This window comes from Catharus ustulatus, chromosome 10 (genome assembly GCF_009819885.2).
Source record: "Catharus ustulatus isolate bCatUst1 chromosome 10, bCatUst1.pri.v2, whole genome shotgun sequence".
In the NCBI taxonomy this organism is placed as follows: Eukaryota; Metazoa; Chordata; class Aves; order Passeriformes; family Turdidae; genus Catharus; species Catharus ustulatus.
The window spans coordinates 4,914,507-4,928,843 of record NC_046230.1 but is presented as its reverse complement, the minus strand read 5'-3'; the positions used below and the strand labels follow the sequence as shown (position 1 = coordinate 4,928,843).

The window sequence follows — 14,337 nt, the reverse complement described above, 5'->3', positions numbered from 1 at the left end:
CACTCCAGCCCCTTGTCAAAATTCCCACTCCAGCCTTCTTGAGGAACTTGTTAAAGTTTGTGATCCATGAGCACTGAAAGCACAGAGGATGTGCTGGTAAAGTGTCACCATGTTCGCCAGTTTTAATCTTTCCCTGGGCAGTTTCTTTATCTCCCTGAGGGGAGCAGGACTCTGTGCCAGACAATCTTCTGTCTTTTTTAGGAATTCAGAGCTGAAGTACAAAACCTCTGAAATTATTTTTCTATGCCAGAATATTTTGAAGCAATACATTGATTCTCATGCAGCTCTTATATTTTGCTTATGAAATTCAAATGATTAGTGTCTCCTATTAGTGTGGGGCTTTTTCTGGCAGTACAGGCACAAAATGTTACTGCCCTGTAAAATGAAATTACTCAGTGTTGTATCACAATGAAAGCTTAGATGTTTGATCTTCTGTACACCTTGTACACCTTTAGATGATATTGCACATGAAGATAATTCTGACAGCTTCTGTTAGTATTACATTTTACATAACCTTTGTGCAGCTGGTTTTTTTACAACAGGCAATTTTATTGCTGTGTACCCACTTGATTACAATGACCAGTTTCTCTACAAAGTTTTTATTAAATCAAGGATCATCATCCTGAAATTCTGAACTGTTTCTGTGAACCTCTGGTTGCTGGGACCATTTATCAACAAGAGAAGTTTTTCTTTATTCCAGAGGCAGCTTCCTTGTTCCAATTGCATTGTTTCACATTGCTAATTCTTTTGTTTCCCTAATTTTAAAAATAATTTGTACTTAATAGGGTTCATTTGAATGAAGATTCTGCCTTCAAAATTTCCCATTTTGGATCTAATGCCAAGTGTCTGATAGATATGATCTCTTCTCCACACTCTTTTTGTGTTTGCTAACTCCTAGTTAGGTTTCATGTATAAACATGTAGGCATGTAAAAATGATCTGGGCATGGATTTTTGAAGTTTGCTGTTGCTTTTATCTGTTTTCAAAATTGTATTTTGTTTCTGGGGCTGTGTGGGCTTCCCCCTCCTCCCTGTTTTGCTGGTGGATACATTTTTGCATTTCCCATTTATTTTAAAGTGGAAATAGGGACTGTGTGTACAAGGAATATTGAACTTCTCTTTTAGATGCTGTCTCAGGCTGTTTACATTCAGCACACAGAGCAGCACCTGCATCTTTTTCTGCTCAACATCTTGTGTGAGATCATTTCTCCCTGGGATTACTCCATTATCTTGGTTCCTTTCATGCATCCAGTCTTTGGGGTTCTTCCCCTTACCACCCCCACTATCTGTGATTAAACTGTGGGGATTTGGTTAAATTTTGGGACTCTGATGAGCCAGCAGGGAGTAAAAGTGGTTAACAGCAACAAGAATGAAGAGGAACATCTTGACTGCATTTTTGTATCTTGTAGAGACAAGGTGGATTAAATCAAGTTCTGAAATAAAAGAAAATGTCACTTTGTACTGATCTGTACCCAGTTTTTGCATTGAACAGAAGGAATTATTTCTCTTGAGCTGATGTTCCCTTTCTTCAAATGCAGCTTATCTACACAATTCAATGGTTACCTTGGATTTATTTTTCCATAATTTCTTAAGAAAACCCAGCCTTTCATGTTTCTCTGGATTCTTGAAATGATTTCAGGATGCCTTGAAATGCTGAAATGCTGTCATCTTGAAGACAAAGCCTCTCCAAAATTCTTGACTTTCTAACCATAAAAAAATAATTCATGGAATCTCAGAATGGTTTGGATTGGAAAAAGTTCATTCAGTTCCACCCTGTGCCATGGGCAGGGACCTTTCCACTGTCCCAGGGTGCTCCAAGCCCTGTCCAACCTGGCCTGGGGCACTGCCAGGGATGGGGCAGCCACAGCTTCCATGAGCAACCTGTGCCAGGGCCTCCCCACCCTCACAGGGAAGAGTTTCTTCCTAATATCCCATCTGAATCTCTCCTCTTTTAGTTTAAAACCATTCCCCCTTGTCCTGTCACTGTCTCACTTTGAAAAATGTCTTCCTGTTTTTTAGAAGCCTCTCTAGGTCCTGGAAGGCCATGAGGAGGCATCCCAGAATCCTCTATTTCTGTTCCCATTTGTGCTGTGGCTGATTTGAACTCTGTTCTCTCATTGTGGAATGTTCAGTGTCTGATTTACCCCAGTGCTCTCCTGCCATGTCCAAGAGCCTTGATAGCATTTAACTGGGAACACTGGAGGAGGAGCTGTCATGAGACAAGTCCAGATGTACTGACTGCAAATCCAGTGGTGTTTTATCCTGAGGATATGGAGCTGGGATTAATTTTACCCCTGCAGGGAAGCAGTGCCTACCCTACCACTAATTGCTATTGACACCCAGGGCAAGCTGCAGTGCCCCATCCTGTGTTCAGCATGACCTTGGATCGTGTGCCACAAAAAATAACAGCAGCTGCAGTGTTTATAGTATCAGAGGCTGTGTCTTTTGTAGGGAAATGTACCTTAGTGCCCTGAAATTATTAGTTCTGTGGGGCTTTCAGGCCTTTAGTTGTATTCAGATGATCAGAGAGCAAAGGGTAGACACAAAATGTCGGTATTGCTGGTGTACAAATGTCACCTCTCACTCTGTGTGAGGGAAGGTGACTTTTTACATGAGCAGAGAGTGATAGGACAAGGGGGAATGGCATTAAACTACACAAGAGAGATTTAGGTTAGATATTAGGAAGAAACTCTTCCCTTTGAGGGGCACAACTTGCCCAGAGAAGCTGTGGCTGCCCCATCCCTGGAAGTGTCCAAAACCAGGTTGGACAGGGCTTGGACCCACCTGGGCTAGTGAAGGTGTCCCTGCCATGACAGGGGTGGAACTGGATGGACTTTAAGGTCCCTTCCCACCAAACCATTCTGTGATCTAATTACCTTGAAGCTAATTCCATGCTGCCTAGGTGTCTAGACTCAGGAAATGAGCTATTCCAGAAGGAATTGCCTGTGATAACCAACTGATAATCCAGAGCAGTTTGGTTTGAGTGAACACAGTTGTAAATAAAACGAGCTGTGATTCCCAGAAGCAGAGTAGGGATGTTCAGGAGAGCCTGTAATGGCTTTCCTGGATGTTTCTATGAAAAGTCATGTTTCCTTTCATTACATTCCAGCTTTTGCCTGTTCCTTAGGCTATGGCACCTCTCTGAAATGATTGCTCTGTAAGGCTTTGGAGCACTCTGTGGGAGCTGTGAGCCTTGGTCTCCAAACTTCCCTCAGAATTTATGGACTGGGGGAAGTGTTTGCTGAAACATGAAGATATAAGTGGAGCTGGTGGTCCTGAAAGTTGTTTGGTCCTGCTCTTCCCTGTCTTACTCTTCTCTTTCTTTTTCCAGGTCTGGATGCAGAGTTGTCCTACGTGAGGAATGATGTGGTTAATCACTATGCCTTGTCCTTCAATCTCCTAATACCCAGCGAGACCAACAATCTCCACTTCACCTGGCATGCCAAATCCAAGGTGAGCAGGCAGACTTCTGCTCTGGGTACTTGACACACGAGCTGTTCTGCTTGGTGAATACTGCTATCATTTAATGGCTTTTTTCTTTGCAAAAATTAGCATATGCAAGGTGCAAAATCCTTACTTATATGACTGCAGGCAGTAAGTTAAGATGGCACGCATCCAAGCTGTTCCTTATTTTAGAAAGTTGAAACACTTATTTCAAAGTGCTTTATGCTTCTTGCTCCTGGCAAAGTCCCTGTATGCACACAAACCACTGGCTGTGGAATCTTTTTCTTTGGTGCATTGGACACACAAAAGGGCAGCCATGAGCTGAAGCCTCTGGAAATCATATGCAGAGCAATTGTTGTAGAGATTTCTAGAAACATATGCTTGGAGACAGGGAAAGCCTATAAAAGCAGCATCCAGTATGTTATTACTGAGCCCTGATTAAATGGAAAGGGTTTTTATGTCACTTAATCACCGTGCCTGGAGCATGCAGCAGCAGCTGTCACAGGGATTGCGTATGGTCTTACATTCTGAAGCATTTCCAGTTACTTAACAATTTATTTTCATATATGAAATGATCTGTTTAGTCTCTGCCAGATGTTCATTCTGGTTTTTTTAGATTTGAGTGATGGTTGTTCTTCTGCCCTTAAGTAGGAAAGGCTGCAGTAGGAGCAGTAGCATTAAACAACTCCACCAGTGCAGGTCCTGAGGATTCCTCCTGCCCTTGTTGTTCCCTTTGAGGTGTAACTTGTTCACAGCAGTGACTTTTGGCCTGCAGGGGAGTTGGGTTGAGCCAGCCAGCCCTGCTCCCATATTCCACATGCACAGTCACAGTTCAGTCACTTGTCATTTGAGTTCCCTTCTCACAGCTTCAGCTGAGGCTCCCTGCATTGCTGGCCCTGTCCTGTGTTTCCTGTGGCCTGCCTGTGAATTCTGAGGAATTTTGGAGCTTGTGTAGCCCTGCTTCCCATCCCTGGGATTCCACCCCTCAGCAGCTCCCATTCTAACTTGGTGTAGTGCAACTTGGAGGAGCTCAGAAATGGGGTTGTGTCTCTTCCCTTAAAATAAATTAATAACAAAAATGAACCATATTATGTTTTAGAAAGGGGGAAAAAAACTAACTGTTGGGACAAAGTCAAACAAATTAATTCAGCTGAGAGTGGAGGGGTAGGATGAATTTCCAAGAGGAGCTTATGAGTTTGAGTAGGTCCTGTACTTTTTTTTGAGTGAATGTTTGCAGAGTCAGCTTCTTAAATGGAAACAAAATCTTGACTATAGTTGAATAAACTCCTTCCAAGCAATTTATTTTGTAAAACTGACTGTGGGAGGGGAATTTTTTTTGAATTCTAATAGCTTTAAAAAACTGATTTTTGAACAAGTAAGTTTAAAAGTATCGTTGAATGAGGTTTGTGGGGGATTTTTTTTTTGATACAAGCATTCCAAATTTTGCCCCAGGTTTTAAGGCATGATTTCAAGAGTAACTTCCGCTTTGGCTTTTTTAATTTGAACTGCCACAAAAGTCTTGATACTAAAATATCACATAAGAAACTTGGAATATGGACACCTAAATTACCAGCACTCCTTGAAAATAATGTATGGTTTTTTATTTTCAAGAAGAATTATGAAATTGCATTTCTTCATACTCCTAGACAGATTTCTGATGTGTGTTCTCTCTCCCAATTGTTGTTACAGGTTGAGTATAAACTGGGATTTCAGGTCCATGATCCCATGGCTATGGCTCTGCCCCAGGCCAACATTTCTCTACAAGGAGAAGTTCCTCGCACCCTCTCAGGTGAGCTCCCCACCCCCATCCAGCTCATGGATGAGTAATGGTCATTTAGCCACAAATGCAGTTTTAGTGATCTGTGAGCACTTAATAGAATTGACAAAAATGAATTTAAAATCCATGTCCTCTAATGCTCTAATAGCTGAAGTGATGTGTGAAGACTAAAACAGCATTTTTTAGTGTCAAGTTCTTTATAATAATTTATGATGTTTATGATGTACTTTTAATACTTATATTATGTTTATTATAGACATAATCTCAAAATGCCTTTATTGAAATGTTCTCTCATCCCAGTGTGTGAGAATGTGCCTGTAACTCCTGTGTTGCATCCACAGTGTTCCGTGTGGAGCTCTCCTGCACCGGCAGACTCGACTCCGACGTCACTATATTGATGCAGCTCAACTTAACAATCAATTCCTCCAAAAACATCACAGTTTTAAATTTCAAACGGAGGAAAATGTGCTACAAAAGTAAGAGATTCAGTTTCAGATGTTTGAAAGTTTTTACTGTTTAAGTGTGATAGGAAAAGGGAGTGGGATGGTGCATGAGGCAGGACAGGAGTAACAGTGAATTTTGGGGGAGGATCAGAAGAAACCAGGTAAAATTCTGCCTTTCAGAGGGGAATGGGGACTTCTAGTTAAAGCAGAAGCTGGTGGATCAACAATTTCCCCAAGAGTTCTGCTGCACTGACTGACCTTTTTGTACATATATAACAAAAAGCATTTTCTCTCTGTTTGGAAAGAAAAAACTGCAGCATTCTGAGAATTCAAATTGTTCTAAGAATTACCAAGAAAATCGACTTGCTTTATAAATTATGATAAAATTGGCTACTTAGTGAGTGTGGGAGGTGTTAGTCTGTTAGATGTGAATAATTGGGAGATAATCCAATTTTTGGAAATCCTAAATTGACTCTTCTGTGTTACCACTTGGGAATCTGCAAGCATAATTGATTCTTGGATTGTTCCTGTTTACTGTTGCTGCTTCCTAGGATTTTCTAGTATTTTCGTAGGCATCAGAGGAAAATTATTTTGGAGAATCCCTAGAGCCCTCCTTAAAAATACCTGTGGTGTCCCACTCCTGGACAGTATTTGGGGATGGCCACCTCCCTCTCTTTGCATGCTCCTCCTGCCTCTGGGCAGCTTGCCTGGAGCCTTTGAGGACAGTAGCTGTCTTTCTAAAAGTGGGTTTATCACTTTTCTTGAATATAAATATCTAAGGATGAGCTCAGGGAAGATGGAAGAGCCAACCATACCTTGTTGGGATATTCGTGTTCCTTGCATTGAGGCTTCAGGAAGACCACTCTTAATTCAAAGTGTGTGTCTCCTTCTAGTAAAATGGCAGTCTGGTTGGTAATGTTGATATTTTTACCTTGATTTCATGTTTTCTTGGGTATTTTTTCAAATACTCCAGGTGGGGGAAATCAGCCCTGTGATCCAGCTTACTGAGCTGTGGATGTGTGATGGAACTTTCCATAAGCACCAGACAGTTCTCTGGGGGGTGAGACAGAACCACTGCCTGAACCATCAGAAATGCTTCTTACAAAGATCTTTTTTCTGCAGGTTCATAAAAACAAAAAAATGGCATTGTTTGGTGTGTGTGGATTGGTGTAGAGCACACAGGGATTTGTGGTTGAATTTAATACTTATGTTAGGAATATGGAGGAACTTGCTAGTGGTTTTGCTCAGGGCATTCCTGATAAAAAAAAAGGAATAAAAAAAGAAAAACTCTTTGATTTTTCCCTCCCATGGATTGCTTTTTCCTGAGCTGTACTGGCTTACCAAGGAGTGGGAAGGGACAGTGCTGAACTGAGAGCAGGAAGGGGGAAGTGTGAGTGGGACTGTCAGAAGTCCATGGCATTCCCTGAGCTGCTGCAGATCCTCAGGGGTTCATCTGGAGGCATCTCCTGCATTCCCCAGGTTTGCACTGCTCCTCTTGGTAACCAGACTCACGGTGAGCTTACTGAAGATTCACCCACATTCTAAAGGACTGCAAGCACATGAGCTGAGAATTGTCCTCCTGCCTTCACTTGCATATTTATAAGTATTTAAATAGATATCTCCTCTTCCATCCTTCTGTTTTAACTCTTCAGCTTCTGACTGGCACCAGCTGAGAAGGCACAGTGCTGTGTTTGCTTTTCTGACCCCTTCCTAGAATGAGCAACCTTAGACTGGAGCCAGGATTTCCTCCAAAAGATCAGGGTAGTCTTGACTGAACATCCCAGCAATGATTTTCTCTCCTGTAGGAGCTGATTCTGTGAGGTGTTTGTTTAGTGCTTAGCACACACATTCTCTGCTCCTCTTCCTTCTGCTCCTTGGACCTTAGACAAACTGCAGGGTTTTACAGGGATTCAGTGGGTTCAGGCTTTGCCTCCCTGGGCCTGTGTGTCAGTGGTGAAATACCTGACCTGTGTGTGTTTCAGTGTGATTTTAATTCTGGTTAGATATTTGAATGGAAATGTAGGGATTAGTGTAGCCCTTGTGTCAGCCCTTCTCTTTGCAAAAGCAGATCTGTTTTTCCATAGCTGAGGCAATGTGAAGGGCTGCAATAATAAATGTACTCCAAACTTAATGGCTTTCTCTCATCTCTTTAGAGCTTGAACCAGAAGTCAAATCTCCAACAGCTGATAAAAACAGCAGCAAGGCTATCTGTAAGTAATCCTGAATGTACAACTTGAGGTGTAAAATCTGCAAAACTTCACATGTGCTTTGATTCTACAGCTTTCCCTGTGAAAACCATCTCCAGGTAGTCTGTCCTATACCTGGTATTGCAGAGGTTTTTTGGTAATTAATTGTTTTAACTGCTGAAGAGGAAAAAAAACCTCTATGTATCTCATATGTATCACATCCTAGGGTCTCTGGTTTCTATACATCACTCTGATGTATTTTCTTGACCTTAAGATCTGTCTGGTTTGCTGTTTTAATTTATTAATATTGAAGGAGTAGAATGAGGTAGTTTCCTCCCCTCCTAGATGGAATTGTCATTGGCTGACTGTGGCTCCATAATACCAAAAATGGGAGTGTTTTTTGCCAAAATGCTGTTGGACAGCAATGGGAAAGAGTGCTCAGAGCTCCCTTTGCCTCCCACTGTCTGTTCCAGGGTGATTGTTCTCCAGGATCCCTTTCTGAACATTTGGGATGGCTGAGGCTGCTGCCTCTCCCTGCCTCCAGCCCCTCTCCTTGTATTGCTGTAACAAACTAACAAAATGTGGATTTTGTTTGGGGTTTTGTGTTGGTTTTTTCTCCTTTTTGAGAAGAGTTCAGTAACTTTGCACATCTGTTGCAGTCGACCCTGTAAACGCAGCTCCCACCACTTCGACCCGGGTGTTCTATATCAGTGTGGGTGTGTGCTGTGCTGTGATATTCCTGGTGGCAATAATCCTGGCTGTCTTGCACCTCCACAGCATGAAAAGGATAGAGTTGGATGACAGGTATGTGTTCAAGCTTTTCCAGTGTGATTTTGGGATGTATTTACTCAGATCTGTGGGAGTTTGGTCTCAAAATGAGCACTCTGTGGTAATTTGCAATTTCTGCTCTTGATGGCAAGCTCTGACAGATACTGCCTGTGTGGGGCTGTGGTGAGAACTGGGCTGCAGAAAGGCAGCAGTTGCAGGTGCTCTGCTGTTTATGAAGTGGAAAGGTTCTCCAGGTTTTGCCAGAATATTTGTGTGGAGTAGGAAGATTCAGACAGAATCAGATCTGCAGGGATTATCATGATTGAAGGAAAAATTAACTTGGGTGCACTGGAAAGGCAAACTGGGAGAGCTGGGGGTGTTCATAGTGGAGAAGAGAAGGCTCCAGAGAGACCTCAGAGCCCCTTCCAGTGCCTAAAAGGGCTCCTGGACAAGGGCCTGGGATGCCAAGACAAGGGGGAATGGCTTTCCACTGACCAGGGAGTTTTTACCTTTATTTTACCTTAGATGGGATATTGGGAAGAAATTCTTCCCTGTGAGTGAGGTGAGGCCCTGGCACAGGGTGCCCAGAGCAGCTGTGGCTGCCCCTGGATCCCTGGCAGTGTCCAAGGCCAAGTTGGACAGGGCTTGGAGCACCCTGGGACAGTGGAAGGTGTCCCTGCCCTGGCAGGGGTGGCACTGGATGGGCTTTAATGTCCCTTCCCACCAAATCCATTCCATGATACATGACTGGATAAAAACATTTGGGTTTTACTGACACCTGCAGGAAACCAAATTTCAGTTTTCCCTACTTTGATTGATTTTTCCAGTGTTCAGTTGGGCCTCAGGGTACAGTCTGAGCATTACTTGGTTATAAAACTGGCAGTGTTGGGCTCTCCCAAATATATTTCCAATCCGGAAAATCATAGCACATGCATGGAAAAGGGACTTGTAACATGAGTCCAAGGGCATTGGAGTGGGGATTAAACACTGAGGAGAAGGGAGGCTGGAAAAGCAGGTGGACTGAGCCTGCATCAGATGCAACTGTTCAGGAGCAGCAGTGTGAAACTGGATCCTTTAAAAAACAGCCTGTGGGTGGTCACCCCAGTGAAAGGATATCTTGAACTAAAGGATGTCTTGGACTGCTTCTGTGCTGCCTGCAGCCTCATGGAGTAGCTTTATCTTTTCATCCTTCTCTTTATCCATTCATCTGTTCCTTTCCATTTTCTCCCTGCCATTCCCTCCCCTGGTGTCCCCAGCCTATGTGCCTTTGGTGGTGCTACTGCATTGAGCAGTTGTGGTTTCTCAATTGATTGTAACCAAATGTCAGCCTCCCTCAATTCCTTTGTGCCTGATTGTCTGATGGAGGGGTTTTAATCAGCTGGAGGTGTTAAGGATGTGCAGATTGCTTTAATTCAGAAAGGAAGAACATTACATTTATAGTGTGGAATAGTGTCATCTGTGAGGTTTTGAGGTGTCCAGCCCAGCAGTGTGATCAGATATCCTTCCATCTACTCCATTGCACTGCATTTCTGTGGAGATACAAGGTAAAATTCCTAAAAAATCAACGGACTTTCTGTGGAGATAAAGCTAAAAATCCATCTAATGTTAGTCCTCTGTGGTTTGCAGGTGTTCATAATTTGCTGTGAATCACCATATATACTGCTGATAAACTGGTAAATTCAGGCTTTCCCTGTCCATGGAAGAGGACTGAAATGAGATAATCTTCAAGGGCTCTTCCAACCCAGACCATTGTTGATTTTATGAAGTTTGTGCAGCTCCTGGGGTTTAGCTCTTTAAGCATCATATGATGACTTGTTTTTTGAGCCTGAAGGTGCCTGGCCTGGCAGAGCTGTGGATGTGCCGCTGTGTAAAAGCTGTTGCTCAGGTGGTGCCAGAGCAAAGGTGTAACAGAAGCAAAATATGGCTGAAAATCAGGAGCTATGGGGTTTGTTTTGAACAAACTCACCGAGGGAAGTGAGAACTTCTGGTTTGGTCGTGAATAAAAATCTCAAACTATTTCTGTGAAAGGTTCCTGAATGGAATATGACAATGACATTAGGGTTGACCACCTCCCAGGAGCAACAGAGCCTGGAAAACCCACTGGTGCTCTTAATTTCAACCCCCAGAACGAAATAAAACCGGGGAGGGTTGTTAACTGGAAGCTCAAGCCAGGCAGCCGAGTTTACAGGCTGCACATGGATGATTTAGGAACATTGTATTGGAATTCACAGCAAATGCTGCAAACCTCGAAGCAAAGGCACTGGAACAGTGCCAAGGAAAGCTGGCATGGCTTAACAGCAGGATAATGGGAGTCATTAAAGCAAGAGGGCATCGTTCAAATAGCTGACAGAATATGCAAGTGAGGAAGCTCAGGAAGCAAGTTAAACCTAGAAATCAGAATGAAGCCAACCCAAAAGGGAGTTTTTTCAATCTTGCAATAAGGCATTAAAAGAATGATTCCTTCCTCACACTTGCCTCCAGCCAAAGGAATCTGCAGGGCTAGTGGGTGATCAGGTTACAGAAGGAGTTTCCAGCCTGAGCAAGAAAAGGAAATGCAAGTTGTGCTTTGGTGTTTGATGTGGTGACCATGCCAAGACTCTTTCCTGGGGAGCTGCAGAGTGGATCACACTGAAGCAGCTCGTGCATGCAATAGTGGGAACTGTTCAAATCAGCAGTAATAAGTTGCCAGCACCAAAAGAATATTCATTCAAAAACTGAAGGAAGTTAAAGGGGAGGAGCTAGACCAGCATCTGTGGTTTTTAGGCTCGTGCTAAATGCTGTGCTGGAACTCTGCACCTGGAGGACAGGGAGTGTGGGAATAGCTGTAAAAAAAAAAAGGATTCCAGGGAGAGATTGAGGCCAGCTCTAAATGAATACATTTGTATTGTGAGATTCAGTAGATTCTGTTCCAAAGAAAAAGTTCAGTGGGTGTATCCATGCTAGTGGTATAATGGGGAAGAGTGGACTTGGATTTGTGGTTTTTAAAGGAAACCTGGCTTCAGAAGTATCTGGAGGGCATCACCAGCCATTTCTGACAGTCCTACAGGGGCTGGCACTGCTTGGTCAGTGCTCAGCAGCAGCCCAAGAAACCTTGAAAGTTGATTGTTTGGCCAAGCAGAGGTTGTATCCCAAACCAGTTTCCTCTTTGTCCTCCCAATACAGTCAGCAGTGGAGAGGCTTTGAAGCTGGATCAAAGTGGGGGGGACATTTGTGTTTGGAGGGGGAGAGCATCAACAAAACTGGCCCTGCCATCTGACCTGCTAACAGGTTTTTTGGTCCCTTACAACTGCAGCCCTTTTTGCTGGGTTTTGACTATGAAAATAAGACAAAAGTCAGCCTGCTGTGGTTTACCTGTTTCATGGATACTCATGGAACCCTGGTTCTTCTGCCCAAAGAAAGCATCTGAAAAAGCACATTTTAGATGGTGCTGGAAGGGGCAACAGGAAATCTTGGGAAAGGGAGTGACAAAGTAGGGTAGAGCAGTTTGGGCTGTAAAATAAAACCCTTGTCTGAGTTGGGACATAAGTGCCATGAAATGTGTGCATATCTTCTCTGGAATATACTGGTTGTTCTTGGTATGACAGGTGGTTCTGGCAAGGAATGTTTTGTCACTTGAATTATTCAAAAGAGGGGAGCAAATTCTGGAAAACAAAATAGGAGGAAGCTGTGCGTGCTTAGTGCCAAGATTTTTGATTTACTTGAAATATTTTCATGTGTGAGAGACTTCAAAAACTCTGGTCTTTTAAAGTCTTGCCTGGTTTTGACCTGTCCAAGTTCATTTGGAATGTGTTGGAGTGGCAAGCAGTGATGTTGATGTGTGTTTCTGTTTCCCCACAGCATCAGTGACAGCAGCAGCTCTCAGGGGCTGTCGCAGCCCTCCACGCAGACCACGCAGTACCTGCGAGCTGACACTCCCAACAATGCCACACCAGTAACCAGTAAGTGTTAATCTAAGCACAGACCTTCCTGCCATGCTGCTTTGGGTCAAGAGAAGAGCAGGAATAATTCTCTGGCTCTGCTTTGCCTCTTGAATTCACACAATATGTGTTTTATCCACACCACAGTCAGGAGTGAGCTCGGGGGCATGTGAGTGGTCATATGAGCATGAGACTGTGTTTGTCCTTTGGGTTGTTCTCCCTGCACCCAGAGCAGCCAGCCAGACTTCACCAGTAGCTGTGAAGCATCTGTGTTTTAGCACTGGGAAGAGCCTGCCTGGTGCAGTCCAAGCAGAGGAGAGGGAACAGGATGTATCCAGCCAGCCCTGGGATCAAAGCAGGTGATGCCATGTGCATGAATCTTGGTGGTTGTGTTATTCTTGTCATCTCCTGTTGCTTACAGCTTTGCTTGAAGGCCTATAAAAATAGCTGAAGAGAGTAGTGAGTGGAAAGGAAGGGTGGGAGCAGTTTAGATACTGATCTGATAACTGATACCACAGAATCACAGAATATCCCAGTTGGAAAGGACCCACAGGATCATCCAGTCCAACCCCTGGCCCTGCACAGACACCCCAGCAATCCCACCCTGTGCATCCCTGAGAGCATTGTCCAAACCCTCCTGGAGCTCTGGCAGCCCTGGGGCTGTGCCCATTCCCTGGGGAGCCTGGGCAGTGCCCAGCACCCTCTGGGGAAGAACCTTTTTCTCATACCCAACCTAAACTCCCCTGACACAGCTCCAGCCATCCCTTGGGGTGCTGTCCCAGGTCCCAGAGATCGGAGCTCCTTGGCAGGAGCTGCAGACTGGGATCAGTTCTCAGTCTCCTCCAGGTTGAACAGACCAAGTGTTCTGAGTTAATTTTGTAGTTAATGAACAAATTCATTACCTGTGGAAATTTTAATCCTCAAATTATTGTCTGGTGGAGAGCTATCCCATCCAGAACTGCTTCAGGTGGCCAGCATAGGGACACACATGGGGCTTTCTAAAGCAGCTGGGAAGTCCCCAAAGTCTCTCCCATTGTCCTCTGATGGTTTTGGTGATAGTGACTGTCCCATCATGAGGGAGCACAGCAGAAAAGTCATCATTACTCTCAGCCCCCCTGTGTTCTCCTTTTTTCCTCCCCATCCATGTGTGGAAGCAGGTGTTTACCTGAAGTTGAACAGCACCTCTGGGAGAGATTTGGCTTGCTTCTAAATAGTTCTGTATCTCCCTGAAAAAAAAAAAATTAAAAAATCCTATTTGTCATCTGAGTTCATCTTTCCCTTGCAAAGAGCTGCTTTTCAAATGTTTTTGGTGTAAGAATTAAAAACAGGTTTGTAAAATTTCATGTATGAAATTAAAAAAAATCCTTTTCACAGAGTTTGGAAGAGACCTTATCCTGCAAATTATTCTAGGGCTTGTTTCCCTCCTGTCACCTGAGTCCCTCCCCAGCCTTTTTATTTTCTGTCTCTTAGAATCACAGAATCATTTAGGTTGGAAAAGCCCTCCCAGATCTTGAAGTTCAGCTGTTCCCCCAACACTGCCAAGGCCACCCATGTCCCCAGGTGCCACAAACCTCTTAACTCCCTCCAGGGGTGGGGACTCCACCAGCTGGGCAGCTGTGCCAGGGCTGGAGAACACTTTGGGAATTGGAATTTTCCCTCATGCCCAGTCTAAACCCACTCTGGCACAGCTTGAGGCTGTTCCCTGGAGCAGAGCCCAACCCTCCTGGGCTGTCCCGTCCTGTGCAGAGCCAGAAGGTTCCCCCTGAGCCTCCTTTTCTCCAGGCTGAGCCCCTTTCCCAGCTCC

At 44.0% G+C, this 14,337-nt stretch overlaps 1 protein-coding gene across 2 annotated transcripts in view; it reads left to right on the top strand.

The window, feature by feature from the left end:
- The window catches only part of RYK (receptor like tyrosine kinase), a 52,383-nt gene that overhangs the window by 13,326 nt on the left and 24,720 nt on the right, over nt 1-14,337 (top strand). For both annotated transcript variants that reach the window (XM_033069145.2, XM_033069146.2), the window contains exons 2-7: nt 3,330-3,451; nt 5,132-5,231; nt 5,561-5,695; nt 7,816-7,872; nt 8,508-8,652; nt 12,454-12,554. In XM_033069145.2, coding sequence (XP_032925036.2) covers nt 3,330-3,451; nt 5,132-5,231; nt 5,561-5,695; nt 7,816-7,872; nt 8,508-8,652; nt 12,454-12,554 — 660 coding nt within the window. The remainder of the gene's footprint in view (nt 1-3,329; nt 3,452-5,131; nt 5,232-5,560; nt 5,696-7,815; nt 7,873-8,507; nt 8,653-12,453; nt 12,555-14,337) is intronic.